The 24,889-nt window shown below is 41.3% G+C and overlaps 1 protein-coding gene across 8 annotated transcripts in view; it reads left to right on the top strand.

Moving 5' to 3' along the window:
• The window catches only part of MAP7 (microtubule associated protein 7), a 173,346-nt gene that overhangs the window by 123,634 nt on the left and 24,823 nt on the right, over positions 1–24,889 (top strand). For 4 of the 8 annotated variants that reach the window (XM_029943584.1, XM_029943582.1, XM_029943581.1 and 1 more), the window contains 5 exons: positions 7,836–7,999; positions 8,705–8,822; positions 12,853–12,963; positions 18,562–18,675; positions 23,578–23,744. In XM_029943584.1, coding sequence (XP_029799444.1) covers positions 7,836–7,999; positions 8,705–8,822; positions 12,853–12,963; positions 18,562–18,675; positions 23,578–23,744 — 674 coding nt within the window. The remainder of the gene's footprint in view (positions 1–7,835; positions 8,000–8,704; positions 8,823–12,852; positions 12,964–18,561; positions 18,676–23,577; positions 23,745–24,889) is intronic. The other 4 variants (XM_029943585.1, XM_029943583.1, XM_029943588.1 and 1 more) reach the window with 3 other exon arrangements.

Genomic DNA, 24,889 nt, shown 5'->3' with positions numbered 1-24,889 from the left:
AAGGCTAAGAGTGACATGAGAAGATCAGGGTCTTCCCATTGGATCACCAGCTCGCCCCCAATCTAGAGCAGAAGTCTAGTCCCTGGGAGGTGTTGCAAATCATGGCCTCCGACATAATGGCTCATTGTTGACTTGTAGAGTCAGACAGTCCAGAGTTTGAATTCCAGTTCCACCTCTGACTGACTTTGAGATATCAGGCAGGTGACGTCACTTCTTTGTGTCTCAGACTTCTTATAATAAGGTTAATAGCGGTGTCTGCTCCATTGAGTGGCTGCGAAGATAATGCCTGTAAATCGCTTGCTGTCAGCACAAAGTGAGCTGCAGACATCTCACCAAGGGGAAAAGATGAGGCTCGCAGGCCACGTGATTCCACAGATACTGACTTAGATGCCTGGGATCGGAGAAGCCTCATGTTTCCCAGCTGGAAAAGACCGAGAGAGAGAGTTGTTATGTCTCCTGGTCCAGCAAGGCAGGGCTCAGTAAAGCTGCCAGGTGAGGAGGATGGCAACATTTTTTAAGAAGTAAAGTGGATTCGGGGTACGGTAGTAACTAAAAAATTTCAAGGACAATAGTTGACCTGTGTGCTTTAACACAACCCTACTTACTTTAGCAGAGGCTGAATACTCCTTTAAGCCTGGCCTTGAAGATAGGAAGTCATGGATAGTATTGCATTCTTCTACCACAAGTCCTTAGGGGGCACCTGGGTGGCTCAGTCAGTTGAGCATCCAATCTTGGTTCAGGTTGTGATCTCACGGTTGGTGGGTTCAAACCCTGCTTCGGGCTCTGTGCCGACAGCTCAGAGCCTGGGTCCTGCTTTGGATTCTGTGTCTTCCTCTCTCTCTCTCTGACCCTCCCCCACTCACCCCTGTGTCTCCCTCTCTCAAAAAATAAATAAACATTAAAAAAAAAAGTCCTTCGGCCCATGTATAAGGAAGGCTGTTGGTTTTCCACAGGAATAAACTGCCATCCCAGCCCCTTAGTCCCAGTTGTCTTCTGCTGTGTTCTGGGGGGAAGGTCGAGGAGGAAGGCCCCTCAGGGGCTGGAGACCTAATTGTAATCACACACCTTCTCAAAGCACACTGAGTCCTGGGAGTTCATTGGAAAAGATCGTGGAGATCATTTTGTACATAGCCTCTAATTTAGAAGTCAGATAGGTTGGCTAATTTTCCCAAGATCACGCAGAATCAGTAGCAGAATCAAAGCCTGAACTCAGATTTTAGCACTTGTCATTTTGTGATTCTTTATGATCTTACTGGCCCTGCTGGCGCCCGGTGTGAGCTGTCACCGGGCAGATCCTTCCAGATCTTCATATGGAACCAAGACCGTAGTTCTGTAGGTTTCAGAGATGAACTGATAACATTGCTCTACTCTCTGAATGTCACAGTTTTCTTTTTTGTCATATGGTAGTGACACGTGTGCTCACTTACACAGATGTAAGTCTATTCAGAAGGAACAGGCTGCAGGGCGCCTGTGTGGCTCAGTCGGTTGAGGGTCTGACTTCGGCTCAGGTCATGATCTCAAGGCTTGTGAGTTAGAGCTCTGCCTCAGGCTCTGTGCTGACAGCTCAGAGCCTGGAGCCTGCTTCGGATTCCATGTCCCCCTCTCTCTCTGGCCCTCCCCTGCTCTCACTCTCTCTCTCTCTCTCAAAAATAAATAAACATTAAAGAAAAAAAAGAAGGACCAGGCTGGGCACTAGACTGTTGAGTGACCGGAGCAGGGGTCCCCCCAGCCTGTGAGTGTGCCGTCGGAGCAGTGTTCCCATCAGCTGCATTCTCTCTGTGGCAGTAGGGCAGAAATTAGTCCACTTGTCATAAAGATACACCTGTCATAATGATCTATATGTATTGGGTCCTGCTGTGTACTTGGCACTGGGTGGAGCACTCCAGATGTCACCACGAGCCGTCAGGACGTGGCAGTGTAGCAGTTGCAGGAAACGAGACCACAGAAGTCACTGCTTGCTCGGTGGCAGATCATTGGTAAATGGCAGGCCTGGGGGTGAAGTCCCAGGCCCATGAAGCCAGAGCCTGTGCTTTATCCACTACAGGACTTTGCCCATCATTTTAAATTCCTTTTCTTACAAGAGTCACTGTGTGTTTCTAAACGGAGTCCAAAGTGATAGTGGATTTCTACTTTGTGTGTCACTGTCACACTGTGAATAGTGGCCCCTTTGCATGGCACTGACATATTGTGAGTGTCATTACAGTATGATCCTGGTGACAGCAGCTCAGGGATGGAACTGATTTATTAATGTCCAGTTTTCCAGGGGCTTCGTGGGTTTTTATTTTATTTTATATTCTGATGATCCCAGAGTCCAGGGAAAAATTAAAACTTCACGAGAACAAAGGTTAATAATATTATGATTCCTTTTTTGGACATGCTCCTCTCTACAGAGCTGTCTCTATGAAATGAGTGATTGTTAATGACTGAAGTATGAAGACATTTTTGTATTCGTCTGCTCAGGCTGCCGTAATGAAATGCCGTAGATTGGGGGACTTAAACAGCAGATAGGTGTTTTCTCACCGGTCAGAACACCGGAAAGTCCAAAATCCAGGTCTGGCAGGGTTCCCTTTCCGGTGAGACCTCTCTTCTGGCTTGCAGATGTCAGCTTTATTCTCACGTGGGCATGAGGACAGAGGGAGAGGGAGGTCCCTGGTGTCTCTTTTTATAAGAATCACTAAGCCTTTGGGTTAGGGCCTCACCCTTATGACCTCATCTATTTATTTATTTATTTTTTATTTTATTTTGAGAGGGGGCACACATGCACATGGGACAGGGGTAGAGAGAGAGGGAGAGAGAGCATCCGAAGCAGGCTCTGCGATGTCAGCACAGAGCCCCACGCAGGCAGAGCTCACTCTCACAAACCCTGAGATCCTGACCTGAGCCAAAACCAAGAGTCGGCCGCTTAACCAGCTAAGCCACCCAGGCACTCCCCTTAGGACCTCATTTAAACAGGATTACCTTCTACAGGCCCTGTCTCCAAATACAGGCACATTGAGCATTAAGGCTTCAACATACGAATTGAGGGATAGGAGTGGGGTGGGATTGGAGGAGGGGCAAGTTCAGTCCATAGCAGTTGTTGATTATTGTGTTCAAATCTCTCATTTCTGAAGGAGAAAGTACAAGACTTTGACATTACCTATCATTTATAGGGAGTATTTTAAATAAGTAAATTAATTAACTTTCTTAGGATAAATGAACTTACACTTATTAAGTAATTGAAATACTTCATGTGTTACCCCTCAATTTAAAAGATCACATGATCTGTACTTGGTAATAATGCTAACACTCACCAACAGAGTCTGCAGTAATGTAAAAGTGTTGTTTGATATTTCATCATTGTTTGTCCATTGTATGTGTAACTGTTCAAAGGCAATGGAATAAGATCTCTACTTCCTGGTAGAAAATAGAAGTAGAACTCACTTAGAGTTCAATGGATAAAGAAATATTATTCCTTAAAAAGATTATTTGAGGTAAAATTGTTTTTTTTATAACATCTAGCCCTATAGTGATTTATAGTATTATCTTAAGCATTACCTTTAATTTTCTGAATTGAAATCATAATGATGATGATAATGATGAAAAATTTGGCAAAAATAGCTGATATTTGTTGAATGCTTAATAATGTTTAGTGTGTAATAATACCATACACTAAAACTATGTTGTGTACTTATTCTTTTACTCCTCACAGTAAATCCATGAGGAAGGTCCTGTATTTAGCCACAGTTTATGCCGGCAAAAGTGAGGCATTGGGAAGTTAGGTAACCTGCCCAAGACCACACACTTAGTGGGTGAATGAGCCAGGAAGTAGTTCCCAGGGAATCAGCAAGTAATTATTAAGACCTTTGGATATGTTCAAGTCGTGAAAAGCACTATGGTGAATGGGGGAAATGGGGGACAGCAAAGAAAACCTCTGCTACCTAGAAATCAGGATGGAAGGAAGTCTGAAGTGTATGGTAGATGTTAGAAGACCAGCCCTGACCCCCGCAGAGGAGCTGAAGCTCCTGCAGAAGACCTTGAGGGCAGTGGTCCTCCACAGGCCAACTGTAGACCGCTTGGGACCATCGGTCACCTGGGAGGCAGATTTTTGGGCCCCATCCGAGAATTTAAGATATCTGAAAATGAGGGTTGAAACCCAGGAATTTGCATTTTAACTAGTAGCCCCCCAAACAACACGCACACGCACACACACACACACCCTTCCAGAGGTGATTCTGAAATACATTATAAGACCCCTGCCTTAAAAGACGGATCTGTTGGAGTTAACAATGATGGCAGCTTTTTCAACAGGCCAACAATGGAAGCAGAGAGACAGAAGTAGTATGGGTTATTTGGGAGGTGCCGCAGGGAAGCAGGACTCATTAGAAGTAAGAGGCTCTTTTGGAGAGCAGTGCAGGTTAAGGCCACCTAAGGATATTAAGGCCAATTTTAGGTAGGACTTTAGAAATCAATGCAGATTCAATTTAATGAGAAAATAAGCACAAATATTCATGAGCAAGAAAGTAGCCTGATGAAAAACATGATTTAAGGGAAAGTAACCTGTGAATTGATAAACTCTTATTTTATAAATTTATCTCACTAGTTTTAAAAAATATTTTCTTAATATTTCATAAGCATCTTTTTTCTTATTTTGTCTTTTGGTTTCTGGGATATTTTACAGGAAAAGACAATATTACATTCGGAAATGTCCCCAAAGAATCTGAAGTTTTCCCTCATCATGGGGTATAAAAGTCAAAGACCATCTAGTTTGAAAGCTAAGAGTTAAGGGATAGATGGGTCTTACTGCCTATATCCAGGTTTCAGGGGATAAAGCTGTTTTTTCTCTGTGTGACCCTCATCCCTTGTCAGTGGGAGTGTAAATTGGTGGTAAATCCATAGAGGACGATGTGAGAGTATCTATCCAGATTTTAAGTGTATATTCCCTTTGATTCAGCAATTCTACTTCTACATAGATATGGCCATGTCTCTATAGAGCTTATGATAATACAATGTCACTCAAGGTCTGAATTGGTAAAATACTGGAAACAACTAAGAAAAATCTATCAGAAAGTATTTGGTTATATAAAATAAGGTATGTTGGGGCACCTGGGTGGCTCAGTTGGTTAAGCATCTGACTCTTGGTTTTGGCTCAGGTCCTGATCTCACAGTTTCATGAGTTTGAGCCCTGGGTTAGGCTCTACCCTGCCCTTGTGGACCCTGCTTAGGGTGCTGTCTCTCCCTTTCTTTCCATCCCTCCCCCACTCACATTGTCTCTGTCTCTTACAAAATAAACTTTAAAAAATATATAAAAAAATAAAATGATGTATGTAGACAGTGAAATATTATATGGCCATTTAGAAGGCTGTTATATTCATGTTTCATATGTTGGTATGCAAAGATCTCTAAGATATATTTTCAGTGAATGAGCAAGATGCAGAGCAGGAGTACCATGCTACAGTAATACATGGATTTTTACATTCTTTTACATTTGCAAAAAGTAGAAGTGGAACATTAAGAGGGTTTAAGGTTAGGGAGAGACCTTCATTTTGCCTTTTAATATTTTGTACTATCTAAGCTTTGACATAAATATCACTGGAAATCCACCTTTTAAAAAAATTTTTTTTAATATTTATTTATTTTGAAGAGCAAGAGAGCGAGTGCAAGTAGAGGAAGGGCAGAGAAAAAGGGAGACACAGAGTCGAAAGCAGGCTCCAGGCTCTGAGCTGTTTGCACAGAGCCTGATGCGGTGCTCAAACCCACAAACTGTGAGATCATAACCTAAGCCGAAGTTGGATACTTAACTGACTGAGCCACCCATGCACCCTGGAAATCCACCTTTTTAAATGAACTAAAATGTGTGGTATCATTGAAATCTGCTTGTAAGGTATTCAGGAAAGCCAAAAGATATGTGCATGAGGGTATGTGATGACAGTAAATTCACCTTTAAAACAATGTTAGAATTATGTTCCCCATCTGTTTTTTTCAACGTGTATTCTCATGGTGTTTATATATATTTACTCATTTAGCAAATATTTAGTGAGCACATACTATGTGCTTTTACTCAAAGAAAATTTTCAACTTGGGCCTGAGACTTTTCTTTAGAACCATTGGCTTTTAAAATTGGAAGGAGGGGCGCTTGGGTGGCTCAATCAGTTAAGCGTCTGACTTCAGCTCAGGTCATGGTCTCCTGGTTCATGAGTTCGAGCCCCACATCAGGCTCTGTGCTGACTGCTCAGAGCCTGGAGCCTGCTTTGGATTCTGTTTTTCTCTTTCACTCTGCCCCTCCCCTGCTCATGCTCTGTCTCTCAAAGATTAAAACAGTAAAAAAACAACAACAACAACAACAACAATAAAAAAATAAATAAAATTGGAAGGAATCTTGAAGAGGTCAATTTCTGTGTCTTTTAGGCAAGAGGAAACCGAAATTCAAATGAACACGTCTTAAGATCTCAGCACCCATTAGTGGCAGGGAAAGCCCAGCTCTGTCTGTCACCAGCCTGAGTGACGTCACAGGACAAACAAATCCTAGATCGTCCGTGTTCTTTCACACAAGCAAAGTTCATTTAGATTCCTTCCAGTAGATTTGTCTTCTCCAGTGAACAGCTTTTACAAAGGAATTATGGTAGCAGAAATACAGAATCGCTAACATTAAACATTTAGAGGAAACTAAAATGTGCTGAATTTTTTTTTCTCTTAAAAAAATAACATTTTACCTTCTATGCCATCCAGTGTCCTCAAGGTTTATGCTCTAAATTTTGTTTGGACCCTTTTACCTACTATGTAAATAGATCACATTAAAAGATATGTTTATCACAGCTCAAGGACACATCATACTAAAAAAAATATTAAAAAAGTTTTGTTGGCTATATGTATTCCCCTAAAATGAGGAAGGAAGGAACATTGATATGTAGAGGAGAAAAGAAGCATTCTGTCACTGAACACTATTTTTTGAATTGTTTATTTTCATGCAGCCTGGGGAATAAGTCTTATCTCACCAGAGCTGAGCTCCTCAGACACCAGATCAGCTTACCTAGTCGCTCGTGTCACTTAGCTGACTCAGTGTGATAAAGCTGTGAGGCTTTTAATATATCTTTCATCAACCATGAATTCGGGGGATTTTCTCCCAAAGTCTTTTAATGCTTTCAGAGAACCAGGGCTTTGCTGAAACAAATGTAGTCATGGGCTTTTGATCTGGAGGATGAACACACATTTTAAATTTTATTAAAAAAATTTTTTTGAATGTTTTTAATTTATTTTTGAGAGAGAGAGAGAGAGAGAGACACAGGATGAGAAGGGGAGGGTCAGAGAGAAAGGGAGACACAGAATCCGAAGCAGGCTCCAGGCTCTGAGCTGTCAGCACAGAGCCTGATGCAGGGCTTGAACCCACGAACCATGAGATCATGACCTGAGCTGAAGTCGGATGCTTAACCAACTGAGCTACCCAGGTGCCCCGAACACATTTTTTCTTTTTAAAAGAGAGAGACAGATGGTGCCATTGGTTTTGTCAGTAATCAGAATTGAGACGAGAGTGTGCGTTATTCTATTATTTATTTATTTATTATTTTATTATTTCTTCTATTGTAATAATATACCAAACTAGAGGACTGTGGGGGATTCCTGAAGAGTAGAATTCAGTGCATTTCTTCGCTATCCTTGTCAGCATATTAAATTACGTTATAAATTAATGGTGGTACTTCTTCCTGAGAATGTGCAGCAAGCAAGGGCCAGGCTTGGTAGAAACAAAACCAAAGAACCCATATTTGTTCCATGGGGGCCGTTTATAGAGTCCTGCAGGCTCCAGGCTCTGAGCTGTTTAACTTTTAAACCTGCCTGTATTTCCCTTGTGTTTCTTCCTGAAGCTGCGAGAGAAATCATCTGGTTAGAGAGGGAAGAGCGAGCCCGGCAGCACTATGAGAGGCACCTGGAAGAGCGGAAAAAGAAACTGGAAGAGCAGAGGCTGAAGGAGGAGCGCAGGAGGGCTGCCGTGGAGGAAAAGCGGAGGCAGAGACTGGAGGAGGACAAGGTAAGTGCCGCCCTGGGCAGTACACGGGGGTCTGTTTGGCAAATGCGGTACATTTACTGTGGAACCTTCCAGTAAGGTGCTGGGGTGCATGGCAGAACTAAGTTATCAGCTGTGTAGATAGTCCCAGCTTCTAGGGAGATTGGGGTACGGAAGGCCAGTACCAAATGGTGTGATTGTTACAGTTATTTCCCTAGAAGCTTTATTTTTTTAATTTTTTAAAGTTTAATTTATTTTTGAGAGAGAGAGAGACAGCATGAGTAGGGGTGGGGCAGAGAGAGAGGGAGATACAGAATCTGAAGACAGGCTTCAGGCTCTGAGCTAGCTGTCAGCACAGAGCCCAACGCGGGGCTCGAACCCACAAACCGTGAGATCACGAATTGAGCCAAAGTCAGAGGCTCAACCGACTGAGCCACCCAGGCGTCCCATCCCCTAGAAACTAAAAGCCCAGGTGTCTGGTCTTCGAGCCATAGCATATTTATGTTGGGTTTGTCCATATGAAAGTATTGAGACGCTTTATCATCTGGGACCTGATGATTTCCGGAACCATCCCAGGGTGATACTGCTCCCACCCTAAGGTGTCAGCGTTAGGAAGTAGGAGTACGAGGGTAAAGATCTCAGTCGTGCCGCCCTCCATGCTGCCCCGAGTTGAGGAAGCCTCAAACAACCAGGCTGAGTCTAACCTTCCACTCCTCTGCTCCATCTGAGGAACGCCACGAGGCTGTTGTACGGCGTACGATGGAAAGGAGCCAGAAGCCAAAACAGAAGCATAACCGCTGGTCGTGGGGAGGCTCTCTCCACGGGAGCCCCAGCATCCACAGTGCAGGTAACCGGTGATCGCCTTCCGGATCACTGCTTCCTTCCTGGACAGTCAAAGGGCCGTTGCTTCTTTTCTTCTAAGTCTGTGTTTCCAAAACAAAAATCCTGCTGAAATAATTAAACTATAATGAAATGATGATCCTGTTGTTTGAGGATAAGAGGGTGATGCAGGTAAGAAGATCAGGTTCTCTGTCCCACAACACAGGCTGCTTTTCTCTTTTGTTACACGGTTTCTTGAAGAGATAGAAATCTCTGCATGTTTCTGAGTAAACATGCAGTTTCCACTCTACATTATTTTAAGTAATCCTTTACTTTACGTGGTCAGGATTACGGAACCAGTTCACCAGTTTTCTCTTCCTCTCTGGAAGAATCCTAGCGGTATTGACTGGCCAAAAGCAATACTATGAGCTTGTGTATTCAGACCTTAAAGTGTGTGCAGTTTCAATGCTCTGCAGGAGAAAGTTAGGTTCTGAAACCAGAACCACTGAATGTCTCAGCTTTTCCCTTCTTGAATAGACATAAAACCATACTGGAATTTGGACGTAGTGAAAGACTTTATTTTTGTACTGTAAATTCAATACACGTTGAGTTTTATATAGCACGTCAGTTCTTTTTCATCTGTGTGAGTCTAAATGACCTTTTTTTTTAATTTACTTTGAAAAATCATTGTCTTACATTCTGTCCCCAGGTGGTTTTGTTGAATCATCATTCACCTTTCTCGATTTAGCAGGCCTGGACCACCACTTCACAACTCTTGGTGGTGCTAGAAAATCTGGTACAGACACCCCTGTGGCTGCTGACTGCCCGCCCCGTAGCTAGCACCTCGGACCTAGGGCCAGTCCATCGCTAGCGGCGCCGTCCACCTTAGTCGTAATGCATGCTTAACGTCCCGCCGCATAGACCTAGATCTGGGCGTGGCACAGCGCTTCTTAAGTGTGATGCTAGAACTCGAGTGACTTGAAGGTGTCGAAATAATGTAATTACATGTGATATGTTTACTTTCTCTTTAAGTGATCCTTTTGGATAAAACCTTTAAAAAGCGTTTGCTAGTTAATAAATTACCTGGGATCAAAGTACATCCAGTTTGCGCTCCCCACCTCCCCACCCTGTCTCTGCTGCTGTTTCCACTCTTCGTTTTATCCTAAATAGCTATGGATTTTGTGTGCTCTCTTCATTTATTCCTAACACTCATTATATCTTCTAGAACCCCATTTTTAAATAAAAAATTGTGAAAGCGAATTATCACAGCTTTCCTATGGCATTAAACCATACTTGAAAGCACTTTTTTTTCTTGGCCCTTAATCACCCATTGGCACATGGTGGGCATGTGACCAATCTGTACTCACAAGAATCAGTTATATGTGGTATTTTATCCAAACGGCAGTTTTACGTACATGTTCCGTACAGAAAAACTGTCATACTATGTATTTTTATAACCTTACTTAGTTTTCTTTTACTTGGCTTCGTGTTTTACTTGTGCACAGCAGAAGTGCACTCTGTTACAGATTTTCAAATATTTTTAAGGGGAAATAGAGTTGCTTGGCTTTAATTCTTGCTTCCACACTCAGCGTTTAATATATGATCTTCATTTCTCCCACTGAGAGCAAGAGAAACCAGTATTGCTTTTGTTAGCATGTGGATAAAATCCATTTTTATAAGGGCTGTGAATTAGGGAAAATTGTCACTATCCTAGAGCAGACAAGTTTGAAAATGACTGGAATTTGCCAAAATTCTCAAAGGTTGGAATGGTCTGCTGTGATCTTAAGACTGGTGACCTGGTCTTACTCATATATGACAATGCCTTACTCAGAATGGGCACTTAGTGTTCACTGATTAAAAACCAGATCCTAGAAATGAAATTTAATCCAGATTATATCAGTGTGTTGCCTTACTGCTCACACATCAGCTAGCACTGGTTTGTAAATTGTTTTTTAACTATTCTTTTTTTTTTCTTAATTTTTATTTATTTATTTGGTTTGAGAGAGACAGACAACGCAAGTGGGGAGGGGCAGAGATAGAGAAAGAGAGAGAAAAGGGCATCCCAAGCAGGCTATGAGCCATCAGCACAGAGCCCAACGTGGGGCTCAATCTCACATATCATGAGATCCTGACCTGAGCCGAGGTTGAGTCAGACGATTAACTGACTAAGCCACCCATGCATCCCAAAACTGATTCTTAATAAATTCTTTCATAAATTTGTATTTTGTTCAGGGAGAAAAAGAAATGATTAAAAATCCCTATTATAGTAAGTAATATAAATCTTATTATATTAAGTAATGTAATAAGTGCATATTACATCCCCATAATTTTAACCATCCAGGGTAGGCCTCCATGTAGGCACAATGTCCTTCAACTAAAGCTTAACATATAAAACAATCCCAGAAAACGTATTGCTGCGAATCACCTAGCAATGACTTTGATTATCCTTCCTTATGCCCCTGGATCTTACATTTCATCATTTAGATGTTCCTTCTGATATTTTATCCTAAATCTTTAGGATTGCCCTAAGAGCCTATCAGTTAGGTGCAAATTTACGTCACAGAAACGATTCTTGGTTTTGTTTGCTTTACAGTGAAGTTGCTTCAGCCACACAAATGTGTCCCAGTAGAGATAGGAATGCCTGATGTTGGGGGAAGACTTGTTTGTCTGTACACTCTGAACGGTGCCCAGATGGTTATTCTGTGGAGGGAAGTTTACTGCCAAGTTTTGACTACCAGTGTTAGACCAGTGGGAGCTGGGTTTTAAAGGCATCTACCTAAAAAATATTTTTGTTTGTTTTTACTTTTAGAAGAAACTAACAATAGAAAATAAAACAAAACAGAGCACCATCTTTTTAACTCTGGCTATCATAGGTGAGAACACCTACTTACCCCCCTAAATAAATACAGTGAGATTTTTAGACTTCTGTGCACTTTTATTCAGGGAACGTGGTTTATTCTAATGAGCATGGTTATAACTTGGTTCCGCTGTACAGAAAACAAACTAACAGACATGATTTTTGCCTATTTTAGATGGCTATTAGTGTCTTCTGACTTGACCTTTAAAAATTACTCTAAAATTACTGGCCTGCAGGATGAGCAATACTATTAATAAACTTAAAAGAGAAAGAATGCTAATTTTCTTTATACATTGCTGTCAGTTTTGTTGGTCAAGTTTATGGGCCGATTCTGCATTTGTAACCTGCACCAGACTGTGTTAACAGCCATAGAGGTGTGGTTATTCAGACTTTTAAAAAAAGAAATGCTCTAGTGGCCATCCTTTCCACACCCAGAATATTTCTTTTTTCTTTTTTTTTTTCTTTAAGTTTATGTATTTATTTTGTGAGAGAGAGAGAGAGAGAGAGGGCAGGGGAGGGCACAGTGAGAAAGGGAGAGAGAGAATCCCAGGCAGGCTCCACAGTGTCCACATGGAACCCAGTGTCTGGCTCTAACTCATGAACCGTGAAACCATGACCTGAGCCAAAATCAAGGGTCAGACGCTTAACTGACTAAACCACCCAGGCGCCCTTTCTTTCTTTTTAATCTGTTTTTCTGTAATGAACTCTAATGCCGTAGGTAAAGTAACTCTGCAAGCAGAGGTATCAGCAAATGCATAGAACCTAGTATTCCTTTTTTTTCTAGTGTTTGCTTTCTGTTTTGCCAGCCCTCTCACCGCCCCCTTGTTCCTATTTGGGAAAATTATGAGGGCATCCACTTTTACAGTCCTCTCTCTGTTTTACATTCTGCCTCCATTAGTTTAGTTCCCCTCCACTGGCCTGCCTTTGATCCTCCTGTGTCTGTTGTACTATAACAATATGCTTGAATTTTCCTGGCTGACAAACTGGTGTGCTAAATATTTATTTTATTCTATGAGAAAAAGAATTTTATTTCTAGCCTTTAAGTTACCCTTAAGACATCCACTTAGAAAACTGTGCTGTTACGTAAGATCTAGCAATAGAGCTGAAAGCATCCAATCCTAGTTTTTCCTTCCATCAGTGAACTAGGAAATTGCAATCCTGCATGCTGGCTGTCAATTAGCATTATCTCCATTTGTTTTAGATCCAGACAGGCGGTCAGTTTCCACCATGAATCTTTCGAAACATGTTGATCCCGTCATTAGCAAGCGGCTCTCCTCTTCATCTGCAACTTTACTAAATTCTCCAGATAGAGGTACAGTCAAAAAGGAAAACAAAAAAAGTGTTGTTATTTACTTAATGCTTCTTGTTTTTCTGGATGTTTACAGCTAAAATCAGCATCTGAAGTTGCTTTCCCTACGTTTCTTAAATAGGAAGAACAAAACTTCAGAATAAAAAAGCAATAAACGGCTGAGCAGCATTTCCCTTGCGACAAGAACCTTGCTCATTGTAGAACTTGGCCGAATGATTTCATTTAGCAGTGATGAAAGTGGTGCTTCTCAACTGTTTAGTAAATGAGTTTACAGCTCCAGAAATCACCCACTTATCCACCAACATGCAAATAATCTCTGTTATGAACACTTAATTTACTTCAATCATATTGTCTTTGACTTTTCATCTGTACTTTGGGAATTCCAAGCTTTGACTTTCTAAAATATCTTCTTAAATGACTCATGTTGGTAGAATTCATTTTACTATTTGATTTCTCATTTAACCAAACCCTACTGCCTTTCTTGTGTGTGTGTGATTGGTTTTTGGTGTTCATTCATTTTGCTATTAAGGCATTTGGCCTAACTTCAAGAATATCATCATTGAAGTTTCCTAAAACTTGTAATAAATAATCATATTCCTCCAATTAATGTTTTAATTTGAACTTTGAGTTTTATTCATCCCATGGATTTACAGTACATGAATTTTGAATTATTGATGAAATTAAAGTTTTATTTTGCATATTTATATATCATAGAAGGAAAAATCAAGTTTTTAAGATAAGCTCTGGTTTTACAGAACTAAGATTTTAAGTAAGAAAATTAAAGAATTGTTGTGCAACATAAAAACATACACTTTTTAAAAGTAACAAATTGTGGTTATTTTGAATGTTTTATTAAGAAACTGGGAAACGTTCAGTCTTTAAAAAGAATGCAGTGTGTGCATGTTCTGTGTGTATGTGTATTCATATATTTTATATTATATAGAAGTGTCATTGTAATGTACAGTATTATACCTGTTGATGTTATTTTATAACTTATAATCTCTTAAAGCAGTAGATGTTTGAATAACTTCCTAGTCTTGCCTTTTAACCTAAACCATTCCTTCTTTTTAAATTAATTTGCTTAACTATTAACTAAATGATAATTAGTAAATGATGATGTAGTCAAATTAGGGGCTTTTTATATGTTAGAGAAAAGTATTACGAACTAAAACTCCTTTCGTATATAGGCTTTATTTTCAAACCCATTCCCTTAATATAAAAATAGCATGTGAATGCTCATCTTGTCCTTGGATTTGGTCACTTACTCAGCACTTTAATATCGTACTTTCGTGAACCTGTGTCTAAGACAGACTGCAGTTGGGATTTTATGTACTTGGAAGTCAAACCGTGCTTACTGCCTCCTGCAGTTTCTCAGCTGAAATTGGGGTAGAAAAGTGATAAACCAAACAACGTATCCCTACCACACTTCTGTGGGATGACAAGGATCTTTCAACTAGCAACAAGATGTTGTGTAGACTTTATAGATTGGATATTTAAAAAAAATTTTAATGTTAATTTTTGAGAGAGAGCAAGCACATGCACAAGTCGGGGAGCTGGCAGAGAGAGAGAGAAACGGAGGATCCGAACTAAGCTCCATGCTAAGAGCAGAGAGCCTGATTCGGGCTCGAACTCACCAACCATGAGATCATGCCCTGAGCCAAAGTTGGGCACTTAACCAGCTGAGTCACCCAGATGCCTCTGATTGGATATTCTTAATGGGATCTTAAGACTAGGAAAGTTTTATTGTGTGGTTCATCTGTTCCACTTGGGGTAACAGAGTCCCTGAGGTGAAAGACAGAAACCCGATTGAATATTCTATAGACTAATTGTTGGTGAAGAACACCTAGAACAGAGAGACCACCAGCTCCTAAACCATGATGTTGCTACACTGCATCTTCTGTTCTTACCCTCATGGGTGCCCTTCCTTAGATCAACTCTGACTGTATGTGCTTTTTTAGGTGAGGTATAGATCAGCGAAGGTTCAATATCCAGTTCATAGGTAGGGCCAGGAAACTGCCCCTGGAATCATGGGGCCTACCAAGTTGAAACCTAAGCTGAACTTAGCAGAATCAAAGGGAGAGCACCAAATTTGGGAGTTCTGCCTCTCTGGTCCCTTGTCAGAATTGTGAACCAGTGGGTCTAAGAGGCAAGTTCAAGGTCAGCCAGAAAGGAGGATTCAGTTCATCCAGGAGCTCCCATATGGTCCAGGAAGCTTTTTTTTTTTTTTTTTTAAGTTAGAGAAACCCTCAGTAGGACAGTGAGGAGCCTAGGCCTTTTAATGAGAATAGAAATTCTTCTGAAATTTAAAATTAAAGTAATTTCATTAATGTTCTTTTCTGCTATTTTTAAAGGTTGGTGTTATGCTTTATTATCAAATTAGGAGCATTCTTATCAAATTGTCAAATTATTAAGTTAGAGATTTGCAGACAAATCTGGTAAAGATCTAGAATATACCATTACTAGATGACCTGAGCTTTCTCAGCCCTAGAGCACAGGGCTTAAAGCTGATACTAAATTGAACTTCAGTGTTATCAGGTTTCAGGTGGAATGCTCTGCCGGTTATTAAAAATACTGAAATGTTTCCATACCGTTTGGTGTAAATACTGCTTTCTCAAGCTGTGCTTCCCCAGGTCCTCCAGAGCGGATGCCTGGCCACCATCAACTCTGGGCCCATGCCCTACCTGTTTTTAAATATTTTGATTATCACACTTGAATAGAGTGTCATATAGACTGATAAAATAACCTGAGTTAAAAGAAACCTCTAATTACCAAAGACTTTTTTAAATTGCTTGCAATAGAGGGAATTTTGCCACTGGAAATTTTTGCATTAAAAATGTGTTTCTTCATATTCTTAAGCTACCTACTTAACCAGTTTTTTTCCCTTCAAGGAAGAATAGGGAGCTTCTTTTTAATTAAAAAGAAATTTTTTTTTAACATTTATTTATTTTTGAGAGAGTCAGAGATACAGCATGAGTGGGGGAAGGGTGGAGAGAAAGGGAGACACAGAATCTGAAGCAGACTCCAGGCTCTGAGCTGTCAGCACAGAGTGCAGTGCGGGGCTCGAACTCATAGACAGTGAGATCATGACCTGAGCTGAAGTCGAACCCTTAACCAACTGAGTCACCCAGGCGCCCCAGAATAGGGAGTTCCAAAAAAGCAAGAAGTGAAGTTGCCTACTGTTTGATTAAAATTAGTCTATATATTTTTCCCTAGAATCTAGATCACAGGAGGTGGTGGTATAAGACCTAAAGCTGAATTCCACCCACAGGCATCTTCCGTTTGACCTGAGTAGGGCTTTTTGTTCTTTAAGTTGAATTCATTGCCATCATCTGGAATATCTCATGTAACATTTAGGTTTCCTACCTTCTAATGAAATATGAGGATGTGGCAACACTTGCCTGAATTTTGCATGGCACTTGTCTGAAACTCAACAGTGATTTGCTGCTTATGGAAGAAGGTGGGAAGGCAAATACCTCTAACGTTCACGTGCTTCCCCTTGTCCATTACAGGCAGTCTGTTACAGGAATTGTCAATATCTTAGTTTTAAGTGCTTATGTAGGATCAATACTATAGAGTTGTTTCACAAGAATTAATATCTCTTCCTACATCTTAAAATCAGGCCCCGCTAGATGGGGGTGGGGGGAGCCAATAAACTAATTCCTGTCCTAACCTTTATTAAAAAGACATCTATCTCTGTCTCGTTCAGAGAATCGTAATGAATGCAGAAGAAGGGGAAACATGTTTCTTCTGGCAAAAGCTTTCCTTTATGGTGTCAGAGCTATAAAACAAATCTCTTCAGATTTGCTTCAAACACAAGTCAGGGAAGGCTTTTAATCTTCATTTGAGGCAGATTCTTTGGTTGATGCTTTAAAGTCTCACAGTATTAAGTTAATGAACTTCTTAATCCAGGGGGAAACAAAAGAGCTGTCTTTTCCGTGATAAACCATCTCTGCAATTCTAAGGCAGCCCTCCCAAAGTTTAAGGGAGGCGGGGTGAGGCGAGCATGCCTGTCTTCCCTTTCTCATCTACTTGAAAATACAGTTCTGCTGAAGATTTCCACTTACCCTCATCACTTTTCCCCATTGGTTTTGTTCTGTGACTGTATTCCACTTTTAGTTTGCTTTAAAGTCTGTGATTGATGAGCGCATACACACTGCTGTGACGTAGTATGTAACAGCATTTACTCTGCTGTGTTCCTCTTTGTTATTATTACTATATTATATGTGTAATTATATGTATACAACATATATCTATATGATAGATCCTTTTATTATGTCTATCGGATAAGATTTAACTATGAAGACTCTCCTCATAACAGGAAATCTAATAAACAATTCACTCATTCTTAAATTCACCATAGCCTTGATCAGAATAGCTCCTCTTGTAAAATAAAGTCAGGAAATTAAGGTACTTTTTTGAGGTTGGTAGTTCCTTTCAATAGGAGCAGATATTTTTTATAACAACATTTAACATCAGGTAACTTCTGTCTAAAACTAATTTTCTAGAATTTAAATGCCGTTTCTTTAAAATGCAACCTATAAAAGATTATTTAAAAAAAAAAATCACTCCGGAGGCAAGAGGGTATACACGTGCTGTTTATGGTACAGAACAGAAGTGGCCTTGTCAGGCTTAGACAGTTTGTAAGAGTTTTGTAAGTGACTTGAAGTGTATTCTAAAATAGAAACATATGATCACTTTAGTGATAGTTGCAGGATTTTGCAAGCTTCTTTCCTGATATTTTTGGAAATTAGCTTCTATATTTTCATGGGCCACCACTCGAAGCTAACGATATAAGCCAAGTAATTAATTTATGATTAGTATGTATATCCTAGCAATAGTCTTGCCACCAAGCCCCAGTACCATTCGGGACTATATTTCATTGCATTGTTCTCAGTTTATTTTCTGGAGGCTTTGCACACCCACTAGTAATTTCCAGCATTAAGTTTATATTGGATTTTGGCTTGTCTGTTTAATTTTATCTTCCTTCAGCTTTACCTTAACCTCTGCCAAAATATTTACGTTGTTGCCAAACAGGGACCTGAAAGAACCTGGCCGGCTGAATGGAAAAGTCAAAAGGAAATCCCACGCAGAGCTTTGCCTGAGTCCTCTTTCATTTCATTGTATCTCATTTCCCCCAAGTGCCGAAGAAGCAGTTCACGGAGACCCTTTCTGCCTGTATTGATACAGAAATGCGGTCTTTCATTAGCTGCCAAAGCCTCCGTCAGAGTTGATTGTTAAGGGCACCCAGGAAGCCCTTGGGTTGAGGTGTGTGCCATCACCCCACTGCCCATCCTGATGAGGGCCGACAGGTCCCACGACATGCCAAACTCCCTGGTCAACAGGCTGTTTCTGCTTTGTTACTTGTTCGTTCCTAAAGGAGGGTGGTTAGCAAACCCTGCATCCGTAGAACCGGCGTCTGGAAGAAAGGCCACGTGGTGGAATAGCTCCTCCTGAGGGCAGCGTTCCCGTCTCCCCGACTCTGCCCTGGAGAGCCTCGTCTCCGAGGCCTGGCGCGTGGAAGCCATAAGTGTGATGTGCTTGTGCCCCCTCTTGCCCCTGGAAAGAAGCCCTCTAACATCTTGCTTATGTGGTGACGTTTAGCTCGCCGCCTGCAGCTCAGCCCCTGGGAGAGCAGCGTTGTTAACAGACTGCTGACGCCCACACATGCGTTCCTGGCCAGAAGCAAAAGTGCAGCTGCTTTGTCTGGAGATCCAGGTAAAACTGTTGAAGGTGCAGCTTTCTTGGTGAGGTCAAGTCCTCCTTCGGAAGCACATCCGAGTCGCCACTATTCATCTAATCACGTCTCCATCTTTGCCGGTGTGTTTGCTTCTCTCCTTGGGTGCAGTGGCTTTGGAGATGTCTGCAGGTGTTGGTTTTGCGGCCCTGGTGTTGTTTCCTCTTTGGCATCCGCCTTGGCGTCTTATCTGGACCCCAGACGCCAGGCAAACCAAGAGTGTCTTTCCTTGTGATCAGATGGCTTCAGATGCTTCTGCGTATTTGTAACGTCACCAGAAAAACATATCGCTTTTCCACTGTTCTTTCTGCCCCTGCATCTGAGCACATGATCAGAAGTAGACATCATTTAATACTAATATGTTGATTTAGGAATAAAATTAGAGCCCAAGTCGATTTAAGCAAGAGTTTCAATAGCTGTGGGTGAGCTACTGCCCCTCCCTGACCGAGTCTTTCAATGTGATCTACGAATTAGCACCTTCACAGATGTCTAAGAGTTGTGGGAAAGGCTAATGATAGCCTTCTCATTTGTTACATACTTTGAAAATATGGAGAACGTGCCAAACACTGGTTATTATAATTAGTTATAACTCTTCTACGTTTTTGAAATGCAAAGCATGCCTGAATAAGCCAATTAGTTTAATGAGAAGTTAGTGTAGAGCCGATATCTCACTGGAAAGAAAGATATGAATTTGGCTTTTGGCAACATCTCTTTTGTGCTGAGTCGATTTGGTTTTTCCCAAATCTCTCTGGGCACAGTCAGTAGATCTCCATAACCTGTCTACCAGCCCTTGTCTTTGGCACTTAGGAAATCACACAGCCTCTTCATAAAGTTCCCTTTAAAAATACTTTGCCTTGGCAAGTCTCTTCATGATCATTCGCCCTCTTTACAAATAATTCTTGGTGGTTTTACGATTTTTTTTTTCATCCATGGTGCCCAGTGAGCTAATAGCAGCCCTAATTCTCACAGCACACCCAGGAGGCAGTCAGAAATCAAGTAGACATTCCTACCACCTGCTTGTGGAAACCAAGTGCATGGACTATAAGTGACATCTACCAGAGCCGCTTAAAATTCTAATTGGTGATTGGGCCTTAAACACACTTACCCCTCCACCCTCAGCACCCTGGAGTGATGCTCTGTTTACAGTTATGCGTTCAATTAGCTGGACCACAGTGTTCTGTGTTTTTGTGAAAGACCTCTCTTGTCAGCTGTCACATCGCATCTGAGATTTTTCTGGAGGAAAATGTACAGCTTATTTCAAGATAGTTTATTTTCTGCCTGTGAGTGTCATGCTTCTGCACAAGTCATGGAAGTTTTTTCCGTATGTCCAGCTAATTGAAGAACCTTTAAAATTGCTTTCATTCCAATTTCATAGGATCTAAATAGTTTAGGGCTCTCATGCTTTAGAATCTCCACACTGTATGTGGCTTCATGCTAACTGACTCCCTCAGAGCTGAAGAAGTGTCTGTCTTTGCAGTTTCTGTCACCACTAACTTGTGTCAATTCTCTCGCTTCCCCTACAGTCTTTTCCAACGCCATTTCTCCATTTCCCACCCACCTCTGCCAGCCCATCTTCCCACCTTCCTTCTTCGTTGTTACACTCAATCAGGGTGCTTTTTACCTGCTAACTGGCTATTCTCTACTTTGCAACTTTCCCATTCTCCTTTGCCACAAATTGATACATTTCTGTAATTTACTTTAGTGTGAAGAAATGCATAGACCTTTAGTTGAGTTGCCGGTCTTATTAACACATTCCTTAGATCATTGTTACCTGTTAATTGAATTGATACAGCTTATATTTAATGAGCCAAAACTGTTGTCTTTAAATTTTTTTCCCATTTGAAATGATATATATAAACACCGCTTACGTTTCTCTTGTCAAAAACACTTCATCCATCGCTTTCATTTTTCTATGTGCTCTTCTCGATTATCCTCTTTTTCCATTTTACTGTTGTCCCTTGAGTTCATCATATATCCCCTTGCCATTGGCAAGAGGATGACCTACATCAGAGCCAGGGTTACGTGGCAGATGAAGACATCCACCCTCATCCCTAGAGTGTGTGGTGATTGCAAACATCCAGAACAAGCAATAAGAGCACTCACAATTTGGAAGTTTCATACCTCTTATTTGTGGCCATTGCTTTGGGTTGACTTCTCCATGCCTATTTTTTAAAAATACACATAAAGTACCTGTGATTTTTAGAGCTCAGGATTAAATGAGTTGATACATATAAAGTGTTTAGAGTGCTACCTGCACATCACGGGCACTCAGTAAATGTTATTTATTATGATTCTATTTTGTAATTTTTCAATTCTCTGTGCTGCACTCCCAACTACTTGTGCTGCATTATCTTTTCTCTGCACCTTTTCATATAGCTCATTTAGAAAATCTTGAATAAGCGAGATTAATGCACACTTGCTACCAAACCTAGAAGGCAGCACAGATACTGTAGAAGACCTTCTGCTGGACATTCTATAGAAGAATTTTCATGCTTATTAAGGCTGCTTTGGGATTCAGAGGGCACTCTGGGGAAATCAAAATAATGACCACATATTATTGCTCTTACTCTTCTGAAGGGCAAGATACATTTTTTAAAGAATGAATTGATTTAAAAGCTTTGAAGTTTCTCAGTAGTTGCTGTTCAGGACAGTGAATCCCACGAAACATAATATCCTTTGAAAGAATTTGCAGGGTTTATCTTAGCCAGGTGATGTTCCTCGAACAATTCAGTTTGAGGAATTTTGTACAAACGACACTAGGTGGATTTGAGGACGTTTCTCCATTTGCTCACTATTCCCTCAGTGCTAGGATAAGGAATGAACAGAGGCGTGATGCGATTGGCGTACGTCCATGATCATCTCAGGAAACGTTCCATAGATACCATATCTCTGAAGTTGTTTTCCACTAGAGGAAAATGATACCATATTTCTGTGCTTCCTTCTTCATGTCCGACTCTTGGCCTCAACTGGGCTGTCACCTAGGGTTTCTTGATCCTTGAGCCGGTAAATGGCCTCTGGCTGTGCCCCTGGGCAGAATGTGCCTCTCCTGGTCTGTAATCTCACAGAAGTGCTCTGTGCCAGGATGTTATTCTTTTTTTTTTTTTAATGTTTTATTTATTTTTGATACAGAGGGAGACAGAGCATGAGAGGGGGAGGGGCGGAGAGAGAAGGAAACACAGAACCGGAAGCAGGCTCCAGGCTCTGAGCTAGCTGTCAGCACAGAGCCTGACACAGGGCTCGAGCCCACGAACGTGAGATCTGACCTGAGCTGAAGCTGGAGGCTTAACCGACTGAGCCACCCAGGAGCCCCAGGATGTTATTCTTTAAATGCATTTGATAGGCTTGGAAGAATTTTGCATTAATGAATTCTTCCTTGTCTGGGAAATGCAAATGCTTTGTTGTGGCACTTGAAAAAATGGTTACATTCAAATAGTTTCTCCTGTGATCATAACAAGCCAAATGAGACAAGGCTCTCCTTTCTCACAATAAGGGCATCTAGCTTCCTTCACCATTAAGGTCTGAAGCAAAGCTTTGTGTCAGTCCCGAGTAAGATACAGGTATTCCTTTAAGGAGAACTGAGGGGGGAACGCAAAGTGTTTTAGTTTATCCTGAAGAAATAGAGTTCTGTTTTCAGAGGATTGGAAAAGAGAATGCATTTTCTAGTCGATTCCCTGCCTTGACCATTCAGCGATAACCAGAACATACTCCAAATCATTTAATGAGAGAGCACATGAATAAATAAGCAAGCTGATCAACTTTCTGTCTGTAGATAAGTAACAAATATTTTTTACCTCTGTAATTCCAAAAATTCCCAACTTGTAAGTTTTAAATTTATGAATAAATACTATCATACATAGCTGAAATAATGGTCTTTTAAAAGGTTTGCTACAATGGCTCTAAGTGGGTAAAGTCGTTTTAGAATGTCATCCAAACACACAGTGTTCTCCTCAGCCCATCATGGTTTTTGCGAGAGCACAGGATTTCTCAGTGAGATCTGAAAATGAACCTTGGAGCCCTCATACCCACACTTCTGATACCTGTGTAATGTTCTGTATTACACCCACTGTTGCTCAGAATCACTTATTCATGACAGTGTTCCTGTGAATGTGGTCAGAAACTATGTGATTTTTCAGAACCTTTACCAACCTGAGTAAAACTATAAAAGCTGCTCACGATTCAACTTTATTTTTGGCAATTCTAACATATTTATGTTCTAATCATTTTAAATGATTACACTGCATCTCTGCTTATGTCCTACGGCTTGTTATAAACCATCAGATACCTTGGCTTTTGGGAAAACCCAGAAGCCATACATCTGATTTGCCTTTCAATAGACAACACATTACAAAATTTGTTTCTGGAAGTTATCCTTGTAATAAGTCTTGACACCCAGTAAGGCTTGGTCACTTATAAAAATTCAGTTGCTTGTTTCCACTGGCTGTTGAACTTTACTCTGGAAATTGCTGGAGTGTATCTCGCTTGCCTGCTTGCTTGCTTCCTGTCTCTCCACCTTGTGTTCCATCATAAAGCTAATTAGGAAAAATCTAATTATAAACAGTCCTTATATAAAAATGATCTGTTACTAATGTAGCATTTTACCAGAACCATCAGTTTATCCGAAGATGAGGCCCGTTGCCTTCCATATTAGATGACATCTGTCTTTAATCAGTATCTAAATGCCAAATAGCTTACATGGTCTAGAGTTTTCCCTTGGACATGGCTTCTTGTTGGACACACCGTAAACTGATGGGACTGTGAGGAGAGTTGAATATGATGGTTCTGGACACCGTTAGGTAATAACATCTTCTCCCTACTTTTCTCTCGATCTCTGCTCTCCTCCCTCTCCTTCACCTGCTCCTCTGGCACTCTTGTGTGTAAAACAGTCACCTGCACCCTAGTTATCCCCATTTGTCCTCGTTCAGCATCTTGCAGCCCCATCAACATCATGCCCTACAGAGCCGCACACTCTAGGAATCTGACGGATCGACCCAAATTCTTGGTTACACCCTCGGAGGGCTCTGCGCGGAGGAGGACGGTCCACGGCACGGCGGTGAGTAGCGGCCAGACACGTCCGCGCGGAGCGGACAACACCCTGAGGTGCGGTGTGGGTGTCGGCGTGGGAGGTGCCCACACCCGGGCAGTGGTGTCCCCACGCTTCCTCTAAACGTGGGAGTTTTGTTCCCCCTAGAAACACGAATTTGAAGATGAACTGTTCTTAGTGTCTAAGTGTGTGCGGGTGGCCGAAGTAGCACACGGGTGTCTCCATGCAAACCTGTGCGATGCCAGCACATGTTGACTTTACTGAAAGAAAGAAACCCTTGGACGGGGAAGTGGGCCCAGGCCTGCCTCTGCGTTTGATTAAGCCCCGTACCCAGAAGCCGGCCGAACTCTCAGTGTGCTTCCCCAAAGGGCAAAATAAAGAATTTTTGTCTGCCTAGCTCATCCGTCCTGGTCAAAGCCCAAACCTTAAAACGTAGTGACAAAAGTATTTAGAAGACACTAGTGATTTGCCAAGTAACTAATTCTTGAAAGGCCACTGGGCTGTGTTATAGACTCCTATTTTGCAAGGGAAGAATATAATTTGTACTTGTAATTACTGGCAAGATGGCTGAGCTAACATTAATTTTCACCTATAAATAATTTCATGCCATAAATGCAATGAGGTAACTCGTATGTCTTCATGCATCTTTCTTCCTCAAACTCTGTGTTATTTAGTATCCATTGAGAGGAGCGGACATTGTTGTGTGGTCTTCAGTGATTGTACTGTAGTCTTGAAGGACTCCCCAGTCAACCAGAAGACCTCATTGCCCCTCCCATGGTAATACCATGACCTGTTCAATGAAAGGTTGAACAATTTTTTAAAAATCTTAACTTCCCAGAGCAGTTCAGATTTATAAGGCTGATGGACACTGAAAAGGATTTTGCTTACCTGTTTGAGGATAATTTGAGGGTTGTGAGATGATGGCTTTGCCTGCAGGCCCTTTGCTCTCAAGCCCCAGGCCATCAGGAGTGAGTGTTCAATTCATGATTGAGTCAGACCTCCAGCCCTGCAAGCCAAGGCAAGACTACCTTCCATGTCTGGGTAGTTTTTCATCATGTGCACATTGGTGCCTCCAAGTGCCGAGCTGTGGATAAACAACACTAGTGGGGGTGAACAGCTTGGCCCCCAAAAGTTGAGTTCTTATTAAAGAGGGA

This window comes from Suricata suricatta, chromosome 7 (assembly GCF_006229205.1).
Source record: "Suricata suricatta isolate VVHF042 chromosome 7, meerkat_22Aug2017_6uvM2_HiC, whole genome shotgun sequence".
NCBI lineage: Eukaryota > Metazoa > Chordata > Mammalia > Carnivora > Herpestidae > Suricata > Suricata suricatta.
Note: the sequence above shows the minus strand (reverse complement) of the source record. Positions and strands in the feature narration are given on the sequence as shown.